General features: G+C 37.6%; 3 protein-coding genes across 3 annotated transcripts in view; 2 read left to right on the top strand and 1 right to left on the bottom strand.

The window, feature by feature from the left end:
- The window catches only part of slc7a7 (solute carrier family 7 member 7), a 16,835-nt gene extending 13,408 nt beyond the window's left edge, over nucleotides 1-3,427 (top strand). The window contains exons 6-10 of the mRNA XM_077227742.1: nucleotides 203-306; nucleotides 806-902; nucleotides 1,050-1,199; nucleotides 1,907-2,090; nucleotides 2,177-3,427. Coding sequence (XP_077083857.1) covers nucleotides 203-306; nucleotides 806-902; nucleotides 1,050-1,199; nucleotides 1,907-2,090; nucleotides 2,177-2,256 — 615 coding nt within the window. The 3' untranslated portion in view covers nucleotides 2,257-3,427. The remainder of the gene's footprint in view (nucleotides 1-202; nucleotides 307-805; nucleotides 903-1,049; nucleotides 1,200-1,906; nucleotides 2,091-2,176) is intronic.
- Nucleotides 3,428-3,597: 170 nt separating this feature from the next.
- oxa1l (OXA1L mitochondrial inner membrane protein) lies at nucleotides 3,598-11,343 on the bottom strand. Its single transcript, XM_077227743.1, has 10 exons — nucleotides 11,205-11,343; nucleotides 10,768-10,902; nucleotides 9,806-10,103; nucleotides 9,526-9,669; nucleotides 9,260-9,345; nucleotides 8,965-9,129; nucleotides 8,535-8,639; nucleotides 8,290-8,452; nucleotides 4,348-4,428; nucleotides 3,598-3,869 (listed from the first exon to the last, which is right to left on the bottom strand). Exons 1-10 carry the CDS (start codon nucleotides 11,313-11,315, stop codon nucleotides 3,748-3,750), a joined length of 1,410 nt encoding a protein of 469 aa, XP_077083858.1. The 5' UTR covers nucleotides 11,316-11,343; the 3' UTR covers nucleotides 3,598-3,747.
- Nucleotides 11,344-11,407: 64 nt separating this feature from the next.
- Nucleotides 11,408-22,284, top strand: casp23 (caspase 23, apoptosis-related cysteine peptidase). The gene is made up of 11 exons (XM_077227744.1): nucleotides 11,408-11,623; nucleotides 11,856-11,915; nucleotides 15,542-15,612; nucleotides 15,697-15,870; nucleotides 18,517-18,696; nucleotides 18,777-18,848; nucleotides 18,961-19,137; nucleotides 20,130-20,373; nucleotides 20,476-20,577; nucleotides 21,121-21,230; nucleotides 21,449-22,284. The coding sequence occupies exons 1-11, from the start codon at nucleotides 11,548-11,550 to the stop codon at nucleotides 21,542-21,544; spliced, it is 1,362 nt and encodes a 453-aa protein (XP_077083859.1). The 5' UTR covers nucleotides 11,408-11,547; the 3' UTR covers nucleotides 21,545-22,284.
- Nucleotides 22,285-22,569: the final 285 nt, after the last annotated feature.

Raw genomic sequence — 22,569 nt, 5'->3', positions numbered from 1 at the left:
ATCTTTTGTAATATTATAAATATCTTTACTGTCACTTTTGATCAATATAATGCATCCTTGATGAATAAAAGTGTTAATTAAAAAAATCTTCCTGACCCAAAACTTATAAACAGTTGTGTACATTAAAGAAGTAAAGAGAGCCGTTCTAAGTTTGAATAATCTTTTGGCTAGTTCCTGGGCTAATTCAAGTTTCAATTCCCAGACATTTGCAGACCAGGTATTTGGGTATTTTAACTGGACAATACCGGTCGCTGTCGCCTTCTCCTGCTTTGGAGGATTAAATGCATCAATAGTGGCTGCATCAAGGTGAGTACTATCACATGTGGCATAACCAGTGCCATTGGCCCTGTTTACACTTGGTATTAAGATGTGTCGGATCACAAGTAGACGAGGCAGACACATTCACACTTACACCTGGTGTACTGATCTGTAGCTTTTGTCCACTTTCAACCACTTCTGTCCTGATTTCTTCGAGGGGAGGATCTATGGGCGGGTAAATGTTTGTTTTTTTTCGGATTTTTTGATCTAATGGATGAAATAAGCTCACGCAATTTACATTTGAATGTGACCGTAGAAAACAGAAAAACAGAGAGCATCATCTTTAGTTTCTGCTCTGACAGCCGTAAGACCACACCAAACGCTTTGAGCGTGTGTTAGAAATCAGGAATGGTGAGATAACATTGTGTTTGGTGCAAACAGGGACATTGTTGTCATCTGATTCACCACATTCCCTCTCAGGCACTATTTTCATTTTCCTTCTTAACTTCAGTCTCAGCTCATTTCTCATTCACGTATTTCCTGTCAGGCTGTTCTTCGTGGGCTCCAGAGAGGGCCACCTTCCAGACTACCTGTGCATGATTCACGTCACCCGCTACACCCCCATCCCTGCCCTACTCTTCAATGTCAGTTCCCATCATCTTCATTTGTCTTTCACAATATGCTGTTTTATAGATGTACTTTTGTTCTGTTTCAATCCTGTGCATCCAAATAGCCCATAAATCATTGTGTCTATAAAAGTGTATATTCTCACACGTTTTGTTGTGTGACAGGGTGCCATGGCTCTTGTGTATCTGTGTGTGGAGGACGTCTTTAAACTGATCAACTACTACAGCTTCAGCTACTGGTTCTTTGTGGGTCTGTCTATCCTGGGACAGATGTACCTGCGATGGAAACAACCAGACAGAGTACGACCACTAAAGGTAACCACACGAACTAGAATCTGCTTTTTATTATTTTGTAATTTTGAAATAAGTGAGGAAGCTAAATTCCAACAACACTTATTGAAGGGATATTTTTATTCAAACCAAACCACTGCAACATTCAGGTGTTCCTTTTGGAAGCCTGTTTGTGTCTCAGAGTAAAGAAATTAAAACCGGTAGCTCTTTGTGAGATCAAGTTTAAAATAAATAAAATCGTGGTGTCATATAAAGTCTCAATGTGAGATATAAAATTGCAATTGTGAGACAGCCTGTCAGTAAACCCGTCATCAGAAAAAAGAAGAGATGTTGCTGCAAGATGGAGAGAAGTTATTTTGATTGAAGATTACGAGGGGACATGAATTTTAAGAAAATTTGGATGTTTTCTGATTAAAATGTCATATTGTCAATTGTCATACCCCGAAAAGGAAGTCAAAAAAAATGTTGGTGTGAAAAATACTCTTATACAGGTAACTATTAATTTTGGTTTAGTGCATAAGCATTATAGTGCTCAAACCATCCCAGACAGCAACATAGTGTCGGCCCAGATCCGGCCCACATCTGGTAGGCTACATGTGGGATCCACACGTACCAAATGTGGGCTGGATATGAGCCGACACCATGTCGCTGTCACCGCAAGTCATTTAGTAATAATAATAATTCGCACAGTCTAAACTCTCATTTATCTTACCTTTTTTTCTTTTTTTCAGCTCAGCCTGTTCTTCCCAATTATATTCTGCCTCTGCACTGTATTTCTTGTGGTGGTGCCTTTATATAGCGACACTATCAACTCGTTAATCGGCATTGGCATTGCCTTATCGGGAGTTCCTGTCTACTTCCTGTGCTGCCATCTACCTGCCACACGTCGGCCAATGTGGCTCCGCAAGTTTATTGGTATGTCTTCTAATACTAGTTTAGGTTTACAGAGTTAAAACTTCTCTTAATATTGATGCGTCGAAATTTTCCTTCCCTTTCCCCAGCATCTTCAGGTATACTCATTCAGAAGGTGTGCTACTGTGTTCTTACCGAGATGGACACCGGGGATGAAAAGGCAGAGTAGAACAGGACGATCCACTGATAAGACAACTGTGCTGTACCTGGAATAAACCTGGACATGCAATATACAAACTGCTGATGTGATTGACCCCGTTTTACACTGGTTACAATTTTAGATTGATCAGATATCACGTGAAAAGTCCCCCGCAAGTCAAAGCAAGTCCTTTATATTTATTGGAAATATTTATGTAGAAGAGCTGCATTTTTGACCAGATGAATGCTGGTTTAATGGGAAACAAGAAACAAACTCCTTGGTCTGGTTTCACAGACATTTAGGCCTTAATTTAATTAGGACATTTAAAGGTGCAATAGATTTTCTACAGAATTTTTTTGTTATGCTGGTTGAAAGTCTCGTCATATCCTGATAGCAATCACTATGTTAAGTGGTCTAAATGTATTTTTTATAAATATATATCATCTGTCCGAATGAAATGAAAGCATGCCTGTTCACGTAAACATCGGGTTCACGTATGCTATGCAGACAGAGCAAGAGTTGCAGGCAAACAGTACTATTTAAATACGGTTACTTACTCTACTGCCAAGTTTTATCACCGTGTCTCTGTGTGCGTTCATGTTTTGAAGGCGGCATGGATTTGGACGGCGGGATGCTTTCAATGCTAGCAGGCTGAAGTTATCATTTCCAAGATCAGATATTGCACCTTCAAGTATCTTTTATAAATGTGCCTTTTGAAAAACATTACTGGTGTGCATCTTGAGACAAAACATTGACACTGACTTATTTTTGAAATATATCAGTGCAAGTTGCTTTCAGCTAAAACAGCTCAAACATGCATTTTAGTCTGGGACTTAAGTCTCGTCTGTGAAACCAGTGGATAATGTTGTTGCAGGGGTTGGTTAGATGATGAAATGATAGCACTGATAACAGAGAAATTACTTATAGACATTTGTACCATTGTTTTGAAACAGCTATAACCCTAAATCAATCTTGCACATGTTAATTTAACATGACTTCAGATGCGTGTACACTGAAAGCCTAATGAAAGATTGCCACTACAGAATGTTTTATCTGTACAAATTGATATCTGAGTATCAAAAGCAGTATTTTCCATTTTTGTAAAGACTGAAATGACAAAGGCAGTGTTATTATGGATTTGTGATAAATAACTAGTTGAATAAGACAAAAAATAAATGAAAATAAAGGCCAAAATGCTAAATCTGTGTGTGCGTGTTAATCATGAGGACATAAATATTTACGTTGGGCTCTTAATATTTTATCCGTCATTCTATTTACGTGCTTTGGATGACAACTACAAGAGGAATATACATTTGTGTGTGCACGAATGAAAACAGCACTTCAGCAGACTGTAAATGAATGGAGAAGGTGGGAAAGCAATACGATTGCTCTTTAATAGCATGAAAACAGCACAACACCTCTTCATCAAATATCGTATTTAGTTTTAATATTACTACCCATCCCTTAGTCCTTCTCAACACATATATGTACAAAGCGATCACAAAATTCTCCATCGAAGTGTTAGCCAATCGTCTCTTCCCAGGGCCTCTTCTTGTCTTGCTTTGGACTAATCGATTTTCCTGTTGACATTGGGGCTGATGACTGCTGAAGGGGATTATGGGTAAAAGTCTGCCTCAGGGGACCTTGGAAAGTGCAGGAATAAATGACAAATGTGAACGGCAAGCATCATCTGTAAAAACATTGTTACTAGCTTTAAATGGCACAACAGTTTTCAACATTGATAATAATAAGAAATGTTTCTTGAGCAGCAAATCATCATATTAGAATGATTTCTGAAGGATCATGTGACACTGAAGACTGGAGTAATGACGCTGAAAATTCAACTTTGATCACAGGAATAAATTATACTTTAGATTGAAATATACAGAAAACTTATTTAAATTGTGATTTTTTTTTAAATATTACTGTTTTTACTGTATTTTTGATAAAATAAATGCCCCTTTGGTGAGCATAAGATACATCTTTCAAAAGCATTATGAAAATTCTTACTGACCCCTATCTTTTGGAAGATAGTGTAGGCAGTAGAAGGCATAAACAGTTTTGATTAAGTTTTGAGTAAGTTTTTGAGTAAGTTTTGAAACTGAGCTATGGAGAGCTCACCTTTGGCTGCCATATCCAGGTGTCCTTTAATTCTCCGGTCTCTCTCCTCCAGCTGCTGAGCCAACTGGGCATTCTTCCATCCTGAAGTGAACAGACACAGAAACATTATCATATAGAGAGTATAAGACTGGCAAAGGATAAGACCAGGAGAGAAGATTCAGATACAGAACAGTGTTGTTTTGGTTAACTACAACTAAGGCCCTGTTTACACCTGGAATTAAGATGCATTTTGGTTGATCGGATCACAAGTAGACGAGGGAGACACATTCCCGTTTACACCTGGTGTTTTTATCAGGAATGGTGAGAACATTGTATTTAGTATGTTTTTTGTTTTTAAACCAAACTTGGGTCTCCAGCCAAAGTTTAAATCCCATCTGGCAAGCCGCTTACCATAACGTTTAAGCATTAGTTCAGTAGGTGGAAAGTAGACGGTCTATTGTGACTGTTTGAAAGCATTCGACCACATGAGTGTTTACACTAAGAAAGCAAGTGGTAGAAAATGGAAAAGCTCAAAACATTTTAGACCCCGTTTACACCTGTATTTAGCGTCGTCCAATTGTGATCCGATCGACCAAAACGCATCTTAATACCAGGTGTAAACATGGCCAAAAACGATGAAACGGCATTTTCAGCAATTGAAATACGGCTGAAATAAAATGAAAATATTTGATTTTAAAAAACGCAAATGGGAAATTAGAAATGTTGCCCAACTAACGGAAATAAATAAGGAGTGTCTATTTACACCAAGAGCAAATAGCTCATGTTGTTGGCAGAATCTACTTACACTAACTCTGCCAACCATTGTATGATTGAGTCAGACAAAATTGCAAAAGAAATGCCGTTGATAAAAGAATAAGTGGCGTGGAGAGTAAGGTAGGTGGCGTTTGTTTTTGATGTGACCAACCAAAGGTCAAATCGACCTTTTTACGAACTCCTTTTTCTCCTTTTTACCATCGCATACCAGCACTGAGAAAATATTTGAAAAGTAGAAATAAAGTGCTTAAAGGGTATTTAATTGTGGGAATACTAGCGTTTAACAGGCTGGGTTAGAAGGAGGTTTAGGGCTGGGCTTTAGGGACAAATTATGTCCCAATAAAGCAGCATCCATTTATGATCTATGATGTAAATATAATAGTATTACACTACATTTGTTGTTATAATTGCAGACTGTTTTATAATATACTACAATACACTGAGGTGTGAAGTATATAGATAGCATTTAACACTAACTGGCCTCTTTTGCACAATTTTTTGTTGCTATTTACACTTCCAAATAGCCGATGTCAAATAATAAGTTAAAGTTGAAGTACTAAAATTGAAATGAAAATAAAGGTATATAGAAATATAAAAAATGCACAGATCACATATCAAAATTACTAAAGATTAAAGCAGCACTTTGTCATTTTTGCTCTCGGGTCCCCCTAAAGTTGGGAAACAGTATTGTCTTCTACTACTGTCGTAAAATCTGTCATTGTTACACCATAGGGTCACACCAAAGCCCGTCTACGGAAAGCCTGGCCACTCCCTATTAAGTCCTATTGTACCGAATTTTGGTTGTAGTTCCACCAGAGTTCCACTGGGTGGCGATCGTCCGAGTGCAAAATGAATGGGAGTCTATGGCGCTAGACGGCTAAATTTGTCTCTTTCACCTGATTGCCGTTGAGAAATCTCAGATATGAATGTAGGTTTTGCAAGTTCAACATGGTTTATAGGTCAAAAGTTGAATGAACGAGTACTTATGTCCTTTTGATTTCTTACAGGTTGAGTTGTTGTTGCCCATATCACGCTAGCATTCTGCTAATGGACGCTGATTGGTCAGTGAAGGGCTGATTACGACCAGAGATACCGCTTGATGGCATCCTGGCATCCGAAGCAGGACCAGAATGTTAAGGCGGACTTAACTCTTCTAGCACTTGTATTTAACTGTGTCAGCGGTGTTGTCGATGCCTCAAGAGAAAAGAAAGTGCAGATCGCGAAAGCACCAAAGTGACTGAAGGATTGCAATAAAGCAGTTCTCTGGTCGGACGATGTTTATGATGTCATTGACATTTTAAAAGACTTTTTAAAGGAAATAAGTGACTCTAAAAAATCTAACACCCAGTAATCTGTAATTTCTTTGCATCTCGTTTCGAAAACAACATTCTATTACTAGACAAAAAAAATTTATCCTGAGAAAAGTGGATTTTTAGGGGTATAGCTCCATAGACCTCCATTCATTCTGCACTGAGCGCCCTCATATGGAACCAGAGTGGAACTGCAACCAGTTCAGAACCCGGAAGTTTACTGCCAGTGAAACTTCTCCCCATATTAGACATTCTCTGGTTACACCAGGGGATACACGTGCATTTGTTGACAAGCCGATACCGTCTTGAGTTCTCGCGAGTTCTCACGTCTTGGGCAGACTGCCAGCGTTGCGTGTGAAATGTCTTCATCCCAGGTACATTGGCATATATTTCAGCATGTCATATTATGAATATAATTTCATGGGTTTTATTTTTTTTCAAACGTCAAAAGATCGCGTAGCTCACGTTTACAAGCCAGCGTCATTATAGTAGCCTATTGGCTACTGTTTTACATAGTGGATATGCTCAATTCAATGTTTGTGTGGTAGGTAATAGCCATATATCGTCAATATTATAATATCAAGATGAATCTGCAAATTTGAAAGATCGATTTGCATTATAGTCTGAGGCAAGACACTTTCACCAGAAAAATAAATAAACAAACATGAATATCATGAAGATAAATGGAGGACCAGATAGATTTCGTAACATGGCCTGGCAGACAACAAATTCGAAAAAATAGAGATAGTGTGTAAGCAATATATTTACTAGTCCAACAGCATGATGGCAAGGTCAGCATCGGTCGGGCACCCCTCCTTAAGCTCACGCCAGCGAGCGAAAGCTGGACCAATATTGATCCTCGTCCGGCCTTTTATTTTGTCACTCTCCCTTTTTCTTTTTTTAGTCTCCTCTGACAAAACCAAGCGGCAACATTCTAATCTGAAAAATGAAGCCTACCCGGAAGTGCGAAAAACTGAAATACATCGAAAATACGCTAGGGCCAGGTCCCAAAAGGGAGCAAATGTCCATAGACCCCCATGTTAAAATGTCCGTTTTCACAGCATAAATTCATGTTTTTACAGGTTGGTCCCATGGACTTTTATTGTATTTTTCTACAGATTCCGAGTGCCTGACAACTGTGAGGGGGGTGAATTTTTTTCTAACTCGTTAGTTTATATCGTATTTAGATATAAAAAATGTATGACAAATAAGGGCGTGGTTAACTTTGATTGACAGTGTGATTGACAGCTGATAAAGGGCTACGCCGAGTGGAATTCCTGAAATTTGACGTCTCGGCCATGATCTGACACAACACATTATACCACCTCTGTATCCTTTCTGAAAAGATTTTCAAAGGTGGCGCCGCCCATACCACCCATAAACAGCCTCAAAACTGTTCGTCAGAAAGTCTTTGGGTGACGTCACAGATGCTTTGTCCATATTTTTTACAGTCTATGGACAAAACCTTTGCCTTCCTTTTAGTTGCTGCTTCGGACTTGACAACAACATACAGACGGTTATATCAAACGCTAGTTGGGCTCTCACGTCAGAATTTGAGGAAGTGGGGGTGGTGGGGGAAGTGACGTATGCCGTAAAGCAGTCGAATTTTGTAGTTCTTTTTGTGTTCGGGTTCCTACCCAAAAGCCGAAGTTACATAGTGCCAGCAAAAGCGATACAGACACTGTCAAGCTGTGGCAGATGTGTCATTCAACCTATTGTAAGTCGATGTACCATCTCAAGGGTCTTGGAAATATGTTATGAATGTGGAAAAACTACATAGTGCTGCTCTAAACAAAAATTCAGATTAAAAATAAAAGCTAATTTAAAATATTAATAAATAATAAATGAATCAAATAATCCTTCTTAAATCCATCCACACCTTTCTTGATGCTTTCTATGAAACCTTCGTTCATAGGTAGAGCTGAAGGTGGGTGTGTGATGCGTTCTGGGATGTTAAGCTTCTGTCTCACTGTCGGGTGCCTCAGCAGGGCCACCTGACCCAGCGAGAAGAGGTTAGAGGTCATCCAGTAGGTAAACACCGCCTGTAAAACACACAGACCACATGAAACAGCATGACAAGAGAAGACCGATCCCTTCACAAATACTGTGTGGCGAGAGACTAACCGTGGGGAAGTGAATAGTCAGAGGGAGGATAACAAAGGGCATGATCCTGAAGACGGTCTTCATGGCCCTCAGATTGGGGTTGTCTACACCAGATTCAGCTCCCAACTAAAAAAAACACATACATTTGAAATGGCTGCAATACCTCAAAAATGTGTCTGTCAAGCTCCAAAAAAGAACAAAAAAAAACATACAACCCATGGCTAAATTACAATTCTCAAAAGACATACAACAGCTTTATGTAAGATACAAAACCAATCTAAAAGTTTTAAAAATAGAAAATAAAAAAGTGAACATATGGTGACTTTTATCCCTGGTCACAATATGCTTTCATTGGTTCAAGAATAGCCTCGTTCCGTGACAGAAAGAAAGTTTTGGAATTACTTTACAGTAAGTAAATTATTAATTTATTTATTTGTATTAACTAATTTACCTCTAAGATGGCAAACATAGTGCCAGTCACGGCAATGGGGAGAATGTAAAATGGATCAGATGCGGTTAGATCTGTGAACCACCAGAGGCCGCCAGTCTGCAAACTTGGTACAGGGAGATCAGCCATCTTACGCAAGGCAATGAAGAAAGACACGAAGATTGGAGCCTGAAAAGGAAAGAGATAAAAAAGTTAAATAAATGACTATTAAACAGCAGCTGATTATCCAATTAACTTGACCTTGAAAACTAAACAGCGACCAGATGCTCATAAGAATGAAGCATTAACAGTAACTGACCTGTACCAAGGGAACTAAGAACCCACGCAAAGGGTTCACGTCATGTTTCTTCTGAAACATCATCAAGTCAGTATATGCCTTTGAAACTGAAGAAAGGAAATTAATTCTTCTTAATTAAAATAATCCACTACTAAAAACCTGGAGACTAGAATGAGAGAACAAATTGGAGAACACCAGAGTAAAGAAAAAAGAAGCAATGCATGAGACCATTGACACACTCAGATTTATGAAGAGAAAATATGGTTTAGAAAAGATGACACACTTACAATCAAATTTGTTACCGCTCTGCTTAGCTTCATTCATGCGGTTGGTGAGTTTTGTCATTTCCGGCATGACGTTGTTCAGTTTGGCTGCCTCTCTCTGTCCCTTTACAATGACCGGGAACACAACACACCGGGCAACAATGGTGCCTGAGGAAAACAGACAGGTAGTTATGGTAAAATAATATTTAAAAAAAACAGACAGACAACAGACAAATGGATAGATAGATAGATAGATAGAATTCATAATTCTGCCTAATTTATATACAAAGATGCACAAATCTACCTGCAACAATGGCCCCCCACCATGGCAGCCCAATGCCAACATGCATAAACTCCAGCAGATTCTGGATCAGGCCCACAGGTGTGGCGCTGCACAAGCCGAGCTCTGATAGGCTGGCTTCAGCTCCAGCTCCTTGCAGAACATCCAATGCAGTGAGAGGAGCCTCGGCCACTTGCTCTGTGATTGGAGGTGTGACTGCGGGGGCGGGGTCAGCAGCAGAACTTGGGATGGAGACTGGGACAGACACAGCAGCATCTGCCGTTTCACTTGGAGTCGATAAGCTCTGCGCTGCTTCTATCGTCTGTAAGAATAAGGAAAATACTTGAGCAGTTGAAACTCAACCACAATAGTCAATTTACAAAATGACCTTCAGAGATCAGTTTGATGAGAAAAAGATGAAATGTAGTAGTTGCAATAAAACCGGTTCTCGTTTTTTTTTATTTTCAATATTTAAATAAAAAAAAAATGAACGCAACGTACACGGACCTTATGGCATTCGGCGTTTTTGTATTCACGGTACACCAATCACAACAGGCCGAGCTGTCTGGCCAATCAGAGCAGAGTAGCTCACGGAAAGGAGGGATTTAGAGAGATTGATTCATCTGACGAGTCGTTTGAGAATCATTGAAAAATATGGTGATGTGCAAATATATATTATGAGAAAATTAAACAGTTTTTTGACCTTTGATGCATGTAAACCTGTTGTAGGAGACTCCAAAACACCATTAGAAAACTTTAAAATAGCATAATAGGGGCAGTTTAAGAAATTAAAGACACACCCTCCATCAATTAGGATAAGAAGATCTGTTGTTACACACATAACATGCTAGAAACATAATAATCACTGCAATTATGATCCAATCATAGAATCTAAAGCATTTGCCTATTTAAACGAAATAGTGACTTTTTTTGGCCAGGCAGTGTATATAGCAGTAGTAGAAACGCATTCCTTTCGAGCAACCCACCTGTGAGCTGTTGTGTCTGACTGCCACGGCACTGACCAGCAGGAGCTGGCCATTATTGGGACACCCAAGAAGTGCCCTAACTAGAGGACCCCTACTCCCTCTGCCAGTGTGAAGATGTGATCTCGGGACAAACCACTGCAACAAGATGGGAGTCAGGAAATTTTTCAGATTGCACTATCAAACACAGACCTTTGTAAAAATGCCATAAACAACAATAAGCTGTTCAGGATATTTACATTTATTTATTTTTAATAGACAATACATATATAATGCAACTTACAAATGAAGAACATCACAATTATATATATATATATGAACTACACAAGCTACACAACCTCAGCTATGCTATTTAGCTTCTGTCAAAGTCATGTCATGCGAAGTACAACGTTTTTGAGGACTTTGGGGTGCGAATTATCAATATACAAAACGCCACTCACCTTATTCCCTGTCAGAGCAATAGGAAGAGTAGAAATACTCGCTGTGCTTGTTTGTCGAAACATACATGTTGTAAGACATTCAGTGACCACTCGCCCCCTGAGCGCAGCCATCTTGGATCGAACGAACGCATTGTACGGTGAGCGCAAAGGGACAACGCGTTCCCTTCCGCCCCCTTTCAAACAAAACCGAATGCATTCTAGCCATAGACTAAAAAAAGAGGACCTGATCTAGGACCTATGTCTAGGACCTACATGGGAGACCGTTTTTCGCTACTGTACACAGGAAACATAGGAACCTTTGCTTAACTTAGGAAAAATATAGAACTACATTTAAACGTTAAAAATGACGGAAGATGTGGATAACTGGGAGGAAGATTTGGAAGAGGACGCCGTGATAGCAAATGTCATCAAAAACTTGAGTAGGCTAATCTGACTTTTTTCACATTTGTTTTTCCCATTTCAGACTTTTTGTGTATAATGATAAAAATTAAATAAAATTAAAGATAAGATAATTTGATTAAATAAAATAATAGAAAGCTTAAAGAAAATCATCAAAGAAAAACTGAAAGTGAAACGGACCAACATTTATTTTAAAAGGAAGTTCAGGAGAAACAAAACAGAAAAGTATGTTTTATTGTTTTTGAAATCCAGATATACAGAAACAACATCATTATTCCGAAGTACATCCATCAACTGAAAGAGTGGACTCTGGTAAGTTGACCTCAAATACATCAGCATTATGCAGAGGTGGAAAGAGTAATAAAATATTCTACTCAAGTAAAAGTACTACTACTTCAATGAAATTTTACTTAAGTACAAGTAAAAGTACCGGTCTAAAAATCTACTCAAGTAAAAGTAAAAAGTAGCTCATTTAAAATTGACTCAGAGTAAAAGTTACTGAGTTACTTTTTTAACAGCGGGGGTGGGGTGGGGGACCCTCCCGTGTAGGGTTGTAATGGTATAAGATTTTCACAGTATGGTAACGTCTCAGAAAATATCACGGTTTACAGTATTAATCAATTGTTAAATAAATAAACTGTATTATTAAATTATGGGTATTATTATTATTATCATCAGTTAAAATGACAGTTAAATTAATGAAAACAGGATTTTTTTTTGGTTGAACAAATGCTTTTATTATAACAAACTTGAAATAATTTGTTTGTTTATTAAAATTTCAATAAAACATGTCTAATCAATTAAATTTGATAATTAATAATGAATTAGATTAAAAACTTATTTTTAACATTAATAATTTATTAAAATGTTTAAGAATAATATTGTCCTATGAAATGTATTTTATTCAGAAAATGAATGTTTCTTTTTATTAGGGGTGTAACGATATTCGAAACAAACCGAAGAACCGCGATACAGAACCCACGATTCGAATGGCGATACTCTCATGGCGTACCGAACACGCCCCGCCCTGCAAGCTACCCCGGCCCCGCCCAGCCCGGCTCATTGATTGGACCTGGAATCAGTGTTGCCAAGTCCGCTTATTATAAGCGACTTTGGGCTTGTTTTTCTGTAAAGTCGCTTACAAACATTGGTAGTCGCGGGTCGCGTTTCTTTTTTGGGCTTGTTTTAAAGTGTAGTTGCTTATTTGGGCTTGTTCTCAGCTCGTTGTCAAGCAGATATTTTCTATATGTTATTTAAACGTAGGAGTTTGTCTTGCCTGTTCCCTCTGTCTCTCCCCTTTCCCTATACACAGAGTTTTTTCCCCACCCACATCCTGCTTCTAATTGGCTCTGACCCAGATGGCAATAAGTACTAGCCAATCAGAGGCAGAGCAGGGCAATCGGTTTTTTTTCTGGTTAGGAAAACGTCAGTGAGTGACGTTTAAATGAAAATACGTGCGAGTCGCGACTGTCGCGACTGATGGTGACTGGACTGTAGGAGAGTTTTTATATATAAATTATATTTTAGATATTATAGATATAGATATTATAGTTTAATATTGTTTAACCCTTTAACTGTCACTCCCCCTTTTATCGCATAGACATGAAAATCACTATTCAAACTTAAATGGTTGTAATTCAAGAATGCTTTCGAATATAGACCTATGGTTGGTCTTGTTTTAAAGAAGACATTTGCCAGATTAATGTTGAAATGAAGTATTATGAAGTTATGAAAGTGAAACAGAAAAAAAGTTATACAAGTTTGAGTTTATGAAAATGAACAATGTAAAAATATCATTATTTATATTTTATATAAAATATATATATTACAAAATATATTTTACTCTAAAACTGCCAGAAAATGTAAGCCAAAAATCTGAAGAAGTTGTGTTCCAAATTTTAGGTTGATATCTCAAAAAATGAGCTTTCAGTAAGATTTTATTTGGCCGCAGTACCAACATTTTTCACTAGATGGACAGCCAAGCTTCATCACAGAAGAAAAATAAACTACCGTGTGCACAGTTTTACAAAACTAGGCACAGTTTACCAATCTGTCCACATGGATGTAAATTGACAATCTGTACCCACAGTTTAAAACTATCTGTCACCACGGATTGTAACAGTAGCGGTAGCGCGGAGTAAACGCGAGTAAACGCGATCATCTCTTCCTCAGTTACAGAATAAACATGAATGGACACCTGAAGATATGTTGAAAAATACAGTATACTTACTGAAAGGCATCATAACTCGTGTAATCGCTCAATCAGTGTTTCATCAGCGCAAAGACGTCAATAAAACTGCATAGCTTGTCACTAGCATTATATTTACCTCAGCAGGCTAGTGATTAAGTGTCCACAACTTGTTGGTTCCTAGAGAAATGAACTCTTGCACTAAATAAATGCACAATATTATCCTATATATTATATTTTACTTAACCTGTTAATTATATCTTGATTATTTAAAGTACGTTTAAAATATCTTTAATGAAAATGACAGCAACTGTGTAAATTATTATATTTCAATAACAAATTAGAGTAAAGTTAATGCAAAAACTGACAAAGACACAATTTTCTCATTAAACCACTGTTTAATTTTTTTTTTTAGCTTTCTAAACCGAACCGAACCGAGACATCAAAACCGTGGGAAAACCGAACCGTCAGTTTTGTGTATCGTTACACCCCTACTTTTTATGATTTAATCCAAATATATTATCAAAAACGGTGGTAGGCTAATCAAATGTAAATTTAAACTTGTGTCCTTTTATTTTTTGGGGAAGCGCTGCAAAAAAAAGATTTACTAAATTAAACCATGGACAAAAAAAAATATTCCTATAAATAATGTTCAAATAAAATGTATTATTATTGTTATTATTATTATTATTTTGAGAAGTAGGCTACGTTCTACTGTATGCCTACAATAGTAATATATTTCTGTCATAATTTCTCCTAGTAAAACCGAACTTTTATTTTGACGGTTTGTGAAGACCTGTAATAGTGTATTTGACAATGGATTTTCTCAAATAAAATTATGAAAATGCTATTCGCGTCCGGTGTGAACGCACATTAGGCGTTCTCTCAGAGCAGCTCTGGAAATGTTCATGTATTCATATCCTCAAATTGTTTGTGAGACGCTGAAAACACCAAGAACGTCACGAGTACTTGAGTATGTAGTAGACAAACGCAGCTCAGCAGAACAAATAGGGTTAACTTATATATTTACTTGCAGTATTTTTGTGCTTAGCTTAATTATCCACAGACCATGTCGCGATTGGGTTTATTGCACAGTTCTACTTTCCATGTATTCATCCATCCATTATTTTGTATGTTTTACGTGACATCTGCATTAAGTGAATTCCATTTTCATGACTGGATTCCGGGATTCCCTTTGCATCACGTAAATCGGGACATACCTTTATCTGCAGGAGGGATGGTGTCCTATATCCTCTTTTTGCAGCCACTTTGCGTCCACATTTTTTGCAAATTGGATATCTATCCTCGAGGACAACCACGCTTTTTTTCTACTTTTCATACTGGCCATAATTCGCTTGGCGCTTAGCTTTCAGCTTCAGCTGGGTCTGCGTCACCTTTTTTGCGCGTTTGTTCGGGTTTGTTCTCCCGCCCTTCAATCAATTCAGTAGTTTCCGGAGTGTGTGATCCCCCCCCCTTGTATTATTATTTTTTACTCAGTAACGGATATGATTTCAAATGTAGCGAAGTACAATACTTCAAAGAAAACGTACTTAAGTAAAAGTAAAAGTACAGATTTTAAAAACTACTTTAAAAAGTAGAAGTACACAAAAAAACTACTCAATTACGTAACGCGAGTAAATGTAATTCGTTACTTTCCACCTCTGGCATTATGACAGAAAAGTGTGATTTCAACATTTACTTTATGTATGTACTTCGTCAACTTTTTAAGTAAATCATTTTTTGTTATCAGTCACATTGCCATGTGGTCATCGAATGCCAGCAGACTATGTTGTGGCTTGGTTCAAGTATTATCTTAAACAGGTTGGTACCTATGACAATGTTTATATTGTTTATTTACTGACACCTGTGCTACCATTTTATGTTCAACTGTTTCTTGTCTTTTAGAAAAATACAGAATTTTTCTGCCCTGGCTTTAATGATGTTCAGAGGAAAACCTGTGGCGAAAATCTCTCTTATCGGGAGATCTGTCAGCTGATACCACTGACAGACAAACAACGGGAATTCTTAGAGGAGAACCTCGCTGCTCTTGTTGCTAGAAGGCTGTATGACTTTAAAAATGTAAGATTATTCAATTTGTCTGCTGTTTGCATGCATATGGCTTCTTAAAGGGATAGTTCACCCAAAACTGAAAATTAGCCCATGATTTATTCACCCTCAAGTCATCCTAGGTGTATATGACTTTCGTCTTTCAGACGAATACAATCGGGGTTATATAAAAAAATGACCTGGCTCTTCCAGTAAATTGCTGTTGATGTTTTGAAGTCTATAAAAGTGCATCTATCCATCAGAAATGTGATTCCACACAGCTCCGGGGGTTGAATAAAGGCCTTCTGAAGTGAAGCGATGAGTTTGTGTAAAAAATATATATTTATATTTAACACTTTACAAAGTAAAATTCTAGCTTCCGGCCAAACAAACATACTTGTGCCCAAAGTGCTACTTGCGCAACTTGTGACGTCGGAAGTAGCGTAGTGCGTCATGGGGTACCATAAATATCAGCAGTACATCGCATTAGTCGCATACATTTTGCTTTAAAGTTAAGTGCAATCCGTTTGGCCGGAAGCTAGTTATTTTTCTTTACAAAGTTTTTAATATGGATATTTTTCTTACACAAACGCAATGCTTCAGAAGGCCTTTATTAAGGCCCCCGGAGCCGTGTGGAGTTCGTTTATGATGGATAGATGCACTTTTATGGACTTCAAAACATAAACAGCAATTCACTGCCATTATAAAGCTTGGAAGAGTAAGGACATTTTTAATATAACTCTGATTGTATTCGTCTGAAAGAAAAATGTAATTTACACCTAGGATGGCTTGAGGGTGAGTAAATCATGGGCTAATTTAAATTTTTGGTTGAACTATTCCTTTAATGTCCGGTCACACCAAGGACGATAAAGGTATATTTCTAAAAATCTAAATTCTAAATATAAAACAAAAGCAGAGTCCACCCCACAAGTGTAACGATGAAGGCAGAGAGGAATGATATTGGTGGAATCATTTTTAGAATGATTTTTTTTTCCAGTGGCTGAATGATAAAAACATTAAAGGGTTAGTTCACCCAAAAATGAAAATTAAGTCATTAATTACTCACCCCCATGCTGTACCAACCCCGTAAGACCTTCGTTCATCTTCGGAACACAAATGAAGATATTTTTGATTAAATCTGAGAGGTGGATCACTGCTACATAGGCTGCCAGAGGGAATGAAACTTGACGGCCCAGAAAGTCATTGAAGAAAATGTTTAAATATTCCATGTGACTACAGTGGCTCAACTATAAGTTTATCAAGCGACGAGACTACTTTTTGTGCGGGAAAAAAAACAAAAATAACGACTTTATTCGACTATTCCTTTTCTTCCTTGTGGGCCTGAGACGAGAGTTCAAGAGATTTCCACGACGCATGCGCGAGAACTGAGAAGAGAACGTTCTTCTTCTAATACGTCTTGTTCAGTTCTCGCGCATGCGTCGTGGAAATCTCTTGAACTCTCGTCTCAGGCCCACAAGGAAGAAAAGGAATGGTCGAATAAAGTCGTTATTTATGTTTTTTTTTCGGGAAAAAAGTAGTCTCGTCGCTTGATAAACTTATAGTTGAGCCACTGTAGGCACATGGAATATTTAAACATTTTCTTTAATGACTTTCTGGGCCGTCAAGTTTCATTCCCTCTGGCAGCCTATGTAGCAGTGATCCACCTCTCAGATTTAATCAAAAATATCTTCATTTGTGTTCCGAAGATGAACGAAGGTCTTACGGGGTTGGTACAGCATGGGGGTGAGTAATTAATGACTTAATTTTCATTTTTGGGTGAACTAACCCTTTAACAGCCAATCAGAATACATCCTTCTTTAAAGAGCTTGAGCATTTAAAGCGACAGTGGACAAAACTTAAAATAAACAGAACGATATCAACCGCTGGTCTGGACGCTAATATTATCGTTATAGCTATCTTTATAGTTATCGTTCTTGGTGTGAATGGGCCTTTACACTAGGGGTTTTCACGATAGGGTCCGGGGACCTCCAGGGGTCCGCAAGGAAGTGAAAGGGAGTTCATGGAAAATTTCAGAGAAAAGCTGTGTAAAAAAATGATTAAAAATATATAAAAATAATAATAAAAAGATAATAGTAATAAATTCATGAATGTAAATAATATTTGTAAAAAAAAATGGTATGAATACATTTTAATTTAAATAATACATAGTCGTGGCCTGATGGTTTGAAAGTCAGACTGGTAACCTGAAGATTGTGGGTTTGATTCTCAATACCGGCAGGAAATGACTGATGTGCCCTTGAGCAAGACACCTAACCCCCAATCACTCCCCAGGAGCCACAGCATAATGGCTGCCAACTGCTTCGGGTGTGTGTGTCCATGGTGTGCAGTGTGTGTGTGTGTGTGTGTGTGTGTGTGTGTTCACTACTCACTGCCCCTAATGTGTGTGCACTAACTTGGATGGTTTAAATGCAGAGGACAAATTCAGAGTATGTCACTTTCATATAGGCTAACAGTACAGAACTAAAGAAAACGCAATGCAATGTAATCAACAAATTTATAATATTACTAGTTGTCCCACAGTATTATATAATATAGAACTGCCTTTAAAAATTTAGGATAGAGGTCCTCCGCATGAAGATAATCATATTTGTGAGTCCGCAGCATATAAAATATTGAAAACCCCTGTCTTACAAATGCATCTGTTTGTGATTACTGCAGTGTCCAGGATGTAAGTCTCATGTGGAAAGACGAGATCGAAGTAACCTGTGTGTAAAATGCATTATCTGCACGGCCAATATGAAACGGACTTTCTACTTCTGCTGGAACTGCCGTAGGGAATGGAAGGGGCCGAACAATAATGCTCTGCGGTGTGACAATAATGGATGTGGACAGAGAGCGGTAAATAAAATCATAATTTGAACACAGAAATGATTTTATTTAATCTTACATTATATTAACATTTTGTTGCATTTGAACAGATAACTTCAGATCCTCTTAAGCCATGCAAACCCGAGATGAAAAGGGAAATGCTTAGAAAAGAGGGAGAAGATGTAAGTGCAGAATAATACTATATTTTTATTGTATTATTTGTTATGCTTGTACAGTATTATGTGCAAATTAAGAAAACATGTTTGTGAATTCTTCTTCCTTTTCTTTGTCAAGATTTACCCAATGAAAGACAAATCCCCTGACAGAAAACGTCTGGCACTGCTCATCAACAATGTCGAGTTTAAACACATAAAAGACAGGACCGGGGCAGACAAGGATGAACGGAGTATGGAGATTCTGCTTAAGGGTCTGGGTTACACTGTGGTGACACTCAGAGACCTCACTGCACTGGTGCGTACTGCGTACTAGTGTATTTAAGCCAAATAGGAACACTTGTTTAATCTACTTGAGCCAAGAACCAAAATTTGTGGCATTTTTAAAAAATATTAAAGGGACAGTTCACCCAAAAATTTTAATTGTGTCATTAATTACTCGCCCTCATGTCGCTCCAAACCCGTAAGACTTTTGTTCATCTTCAGAACACAAATGAAGATCTTTTTGATGAAATCTGAGAAATTTCTGTCCCTCCATTAACAGCTGCGCAACTATATATATATATGTTTTTTTTATATGATGAACAGATTGAGTTTAGGCTTTTATTCACATATAAACATTCATCATCTCACACATCAGTTGTGGTAAACAAACTTTCAAGAACCAATGAGGTTCATTCTCGTGTTACGCAGCACGTTTGAGCTTCAGCAAGAGGTTTGTTCTCGCACGTCAAGCAGGTTCAGTTTAGCTTCTGTTTATGTTCGCTGATCAGTGTTAATATGTGAAAAATAGCTTCAATTTAATGTGTTCATCATATGAAGTAATAATCTCTTCAGAAAATTTGGGTTAAATCCCTCAATTCATATGGATTAGTTTTATGATCTCTTTATGAAAATTTTTGAAGCGGCAAAGTGGCAGAAATCTCTCCGATTTCATCAAAAAGGTCTTCATTTGTGTTTCATTTACATTTACATTTATCTGACGCTTTTATCCAAAGCGACTTACAATTGCTATATATGTCAGAGATCGCACGCCTCTGGAGCAATTAGGGGTTAAGTGTCTTGCTCAGGGACACATTGGTGTCTCACAGTGGATTCGAACCCGGGTATCTCACACCTAAGGCATGTGTCTTATCCACTGCGCCATCACCACCCCAGACTTTTCAAAGATGAACGAAAGTCTTACGGGTCTGGAACGACATGAGGGTGAGTAAATGATGACAGAATCTTTATTTTTGGTTGAACTAACCATTTAAAGATAAAGATGTTTAAAGATGGTCTGATGTTCAGGGCATGCTTGCTGCCATGCGAGACTTCGCCCGGCGCGAGGAACATGTCCAGTCGGACAGCTGCTTTGTGGTGTTGATGTCACATGGAGATGCCAGTGGAATCTGTGGGGTTTTTGATTCCCCCAGCAGTGATGATGAAGAGGACATTTTCCAAACAGATAACATTTTTAATTGCTTGAATACTCCAAACTGTGTTGGCTTGAGGGACAAGCCAAAAATTATCCTCATACAGGCGTGTAGGGGTGGTGAGTTACAAAACATTATATTACAAAATAAAAAATAAAAATGATTGATTGGTTAGTGACCCATCCAGTTCTGAGCACTGATATGTTTCCCTTACGTTATAGATAAAGAAGGCGGTGTAGATGTCCAGGATGGTGTGCCAAGACGCAGGAGAGGAAAAGAGCACCGTGAAAAAGACTTCTGCTGCCTGAGGTCCTGTACTCCAGGTAAATAATATTAAAGACCCATTGTGGTGAAAATCAAGCTTTTAATGTTGTGTATGTCTATGTGGTGTTTTTAATAATGCTTTAAGACAAACCATGTGCAAATTCATGTCAACACCATTGCTGAGTATTTTCTCCTTAAAACTGCGGTGAACCAAAAACTCAAAGTCTCAAAATCGCAGATTAAAATCGTTGGTGTTTCTGACGTCACAAACTACCTTGTAACCAATCACGACAATGTGTGATCGTCAACGAGTGGATCTCTGAGCTGGTGTGAGTGAGTGGAGGCGGGGCAAATTTGCATATTCATAGAACCGCATATACTAAATGAGGCAAGGGTGTAGAGTTACATTCAAGCTATTTTAAGATTTTTTTTTTAAGAAAAAAACTTTTAATATTTAATTTTGTTGATCAAAGATGAGTTTAAGGGGTAAAATTATTGACTACAGGGGGACTTTAAATGTGTTCAAATGATGTGTTAATTGTTTTGCAAGCAGTGAGGATCAGTCACACAATGTATTTCATAATTTGTATCTTTTTATACAGACACGGTGTCCTATAGAAACACAGAGAAAGGCTCTCACTTCATTCAAGACATTGTGGAAATATTTAATGAGCACGCCTGCCAGGACCACATCGAGGAGCTCTTCAGAAAGGCAAAGTCAAGTTCTTTATAAAGACAGACATCAAATCTGTAGACATTAATGGCGATCTGTGGTTTTTCAATGATTGTTGATGTTTACTTCCTTTTATAATTTTGTGTGTCAGTTTGTACTGCTCTAACCAGTCGAATACAACGAGGCCTAGAATAAACATTTTAGGTTATAATGTTTGGTTAGTTGTATTGTAATATTTGTTTTTATTTTTGAAACAGGTCCTTAAGAAGTTTAAGGAGAAACATCCAGATCAGATGCCAAGCAAAGAAAGAACAACATTATCTAAAAGATTCTACCTCTTCCCAGGGTTGTAAAGCACAGCACCTACAACTTCTGCTCTTCTTTTTATATTAGAAACATGATGTACGCATCTTTATCATATTTGGAGAAAACATGGAATTTATCACATTTAAATCAGTTTGCATGTTCATATAATTCATGAAACAGATTGAGCTTGCTGTCTATCTTGAAGCTCAACTCTAGCACCCTCCACCCCCACAGAAAAAACTATAAATACATTCTTCTATTTTACATAAATAAATATATAAATCTATTTTTTTCTTTCTTCATTTTTTTTTAAAAAAGGGGTACGCTAACGCTTGAAATAATATGTATAAAATGTAAAATATTATGACCATCAGGAAAATCAAAAAAGCAACTGGATGTACTGTAGCCTATTGTGCACAAACTGTACTTACAAATTTTATTTCATTGTTCATTTTAAATTACATATGAACACACATGAATACATTTGTATTGTATTGTATTATATTGTATGTTGACCTGTCTCTTTGCTAAATCTGCTGACCTAGATTGCAGACATAATTTCTTGTAACTGTAAAGTTGGATTTCCTGTATCTTAAAACTGAAACCAGCAACACTTTGTTCCCTGAAATGTATGTTCATTGCACTAAACTTGGGAGGCCATGTGTTATCTATCTTTGAATGTATTTTACACAGATGGAATGAGGCATTGGGAGCTAGATATGCTTTGCTTTAGGTGAAAAATAACCTCAGTATCTCTCAAATAAAGCATCAGATGCACTTGAATGAAGGCTTGTTTCAACTCACTAAACATTTGCTGGTTTTATGATCTTTTGTAATACAGCAATATGAATGTCTGAATATAGGCCTAGCTAGACAGTAGGGTTTATTTGTGAATTATTGCTATGAGAAAATACTGGATAGTAGGAGATATAAAATAGTTTGTCCACACTAAAAGTCATACATTTCTCCCTCTCTGAGGGACCTAATAGGCTACTAAATAAAATAAGTGATTCATTAGCCTATGCCTTACTTTAACAGCGTTGATTTAAATAAACTGTCCGAACGAGCTGAT

Source organism: Siphateles boraxobius, unplaced genomic scaffold (assembly GCF_051911475.1).
Source record: "Siphateles boraxobius isolate OS27281-9 unplaced genomic scaffold, OSU_SipBor_1 130, whole genome shotgun sequence".
In the NCBI taxonomy this organism is placed as follows: Eukaryota; Metazoa; Chordata; class Actinopteri; order Cypriniformes; family Leuciscidae; genus Siphateles; species Siphateles boraxobius.
The sequence above is the reverse complement of the archived record's forward strand: the minus strand, read 5'-3'. Positions and strand labels throughout refer to the sequence as shown.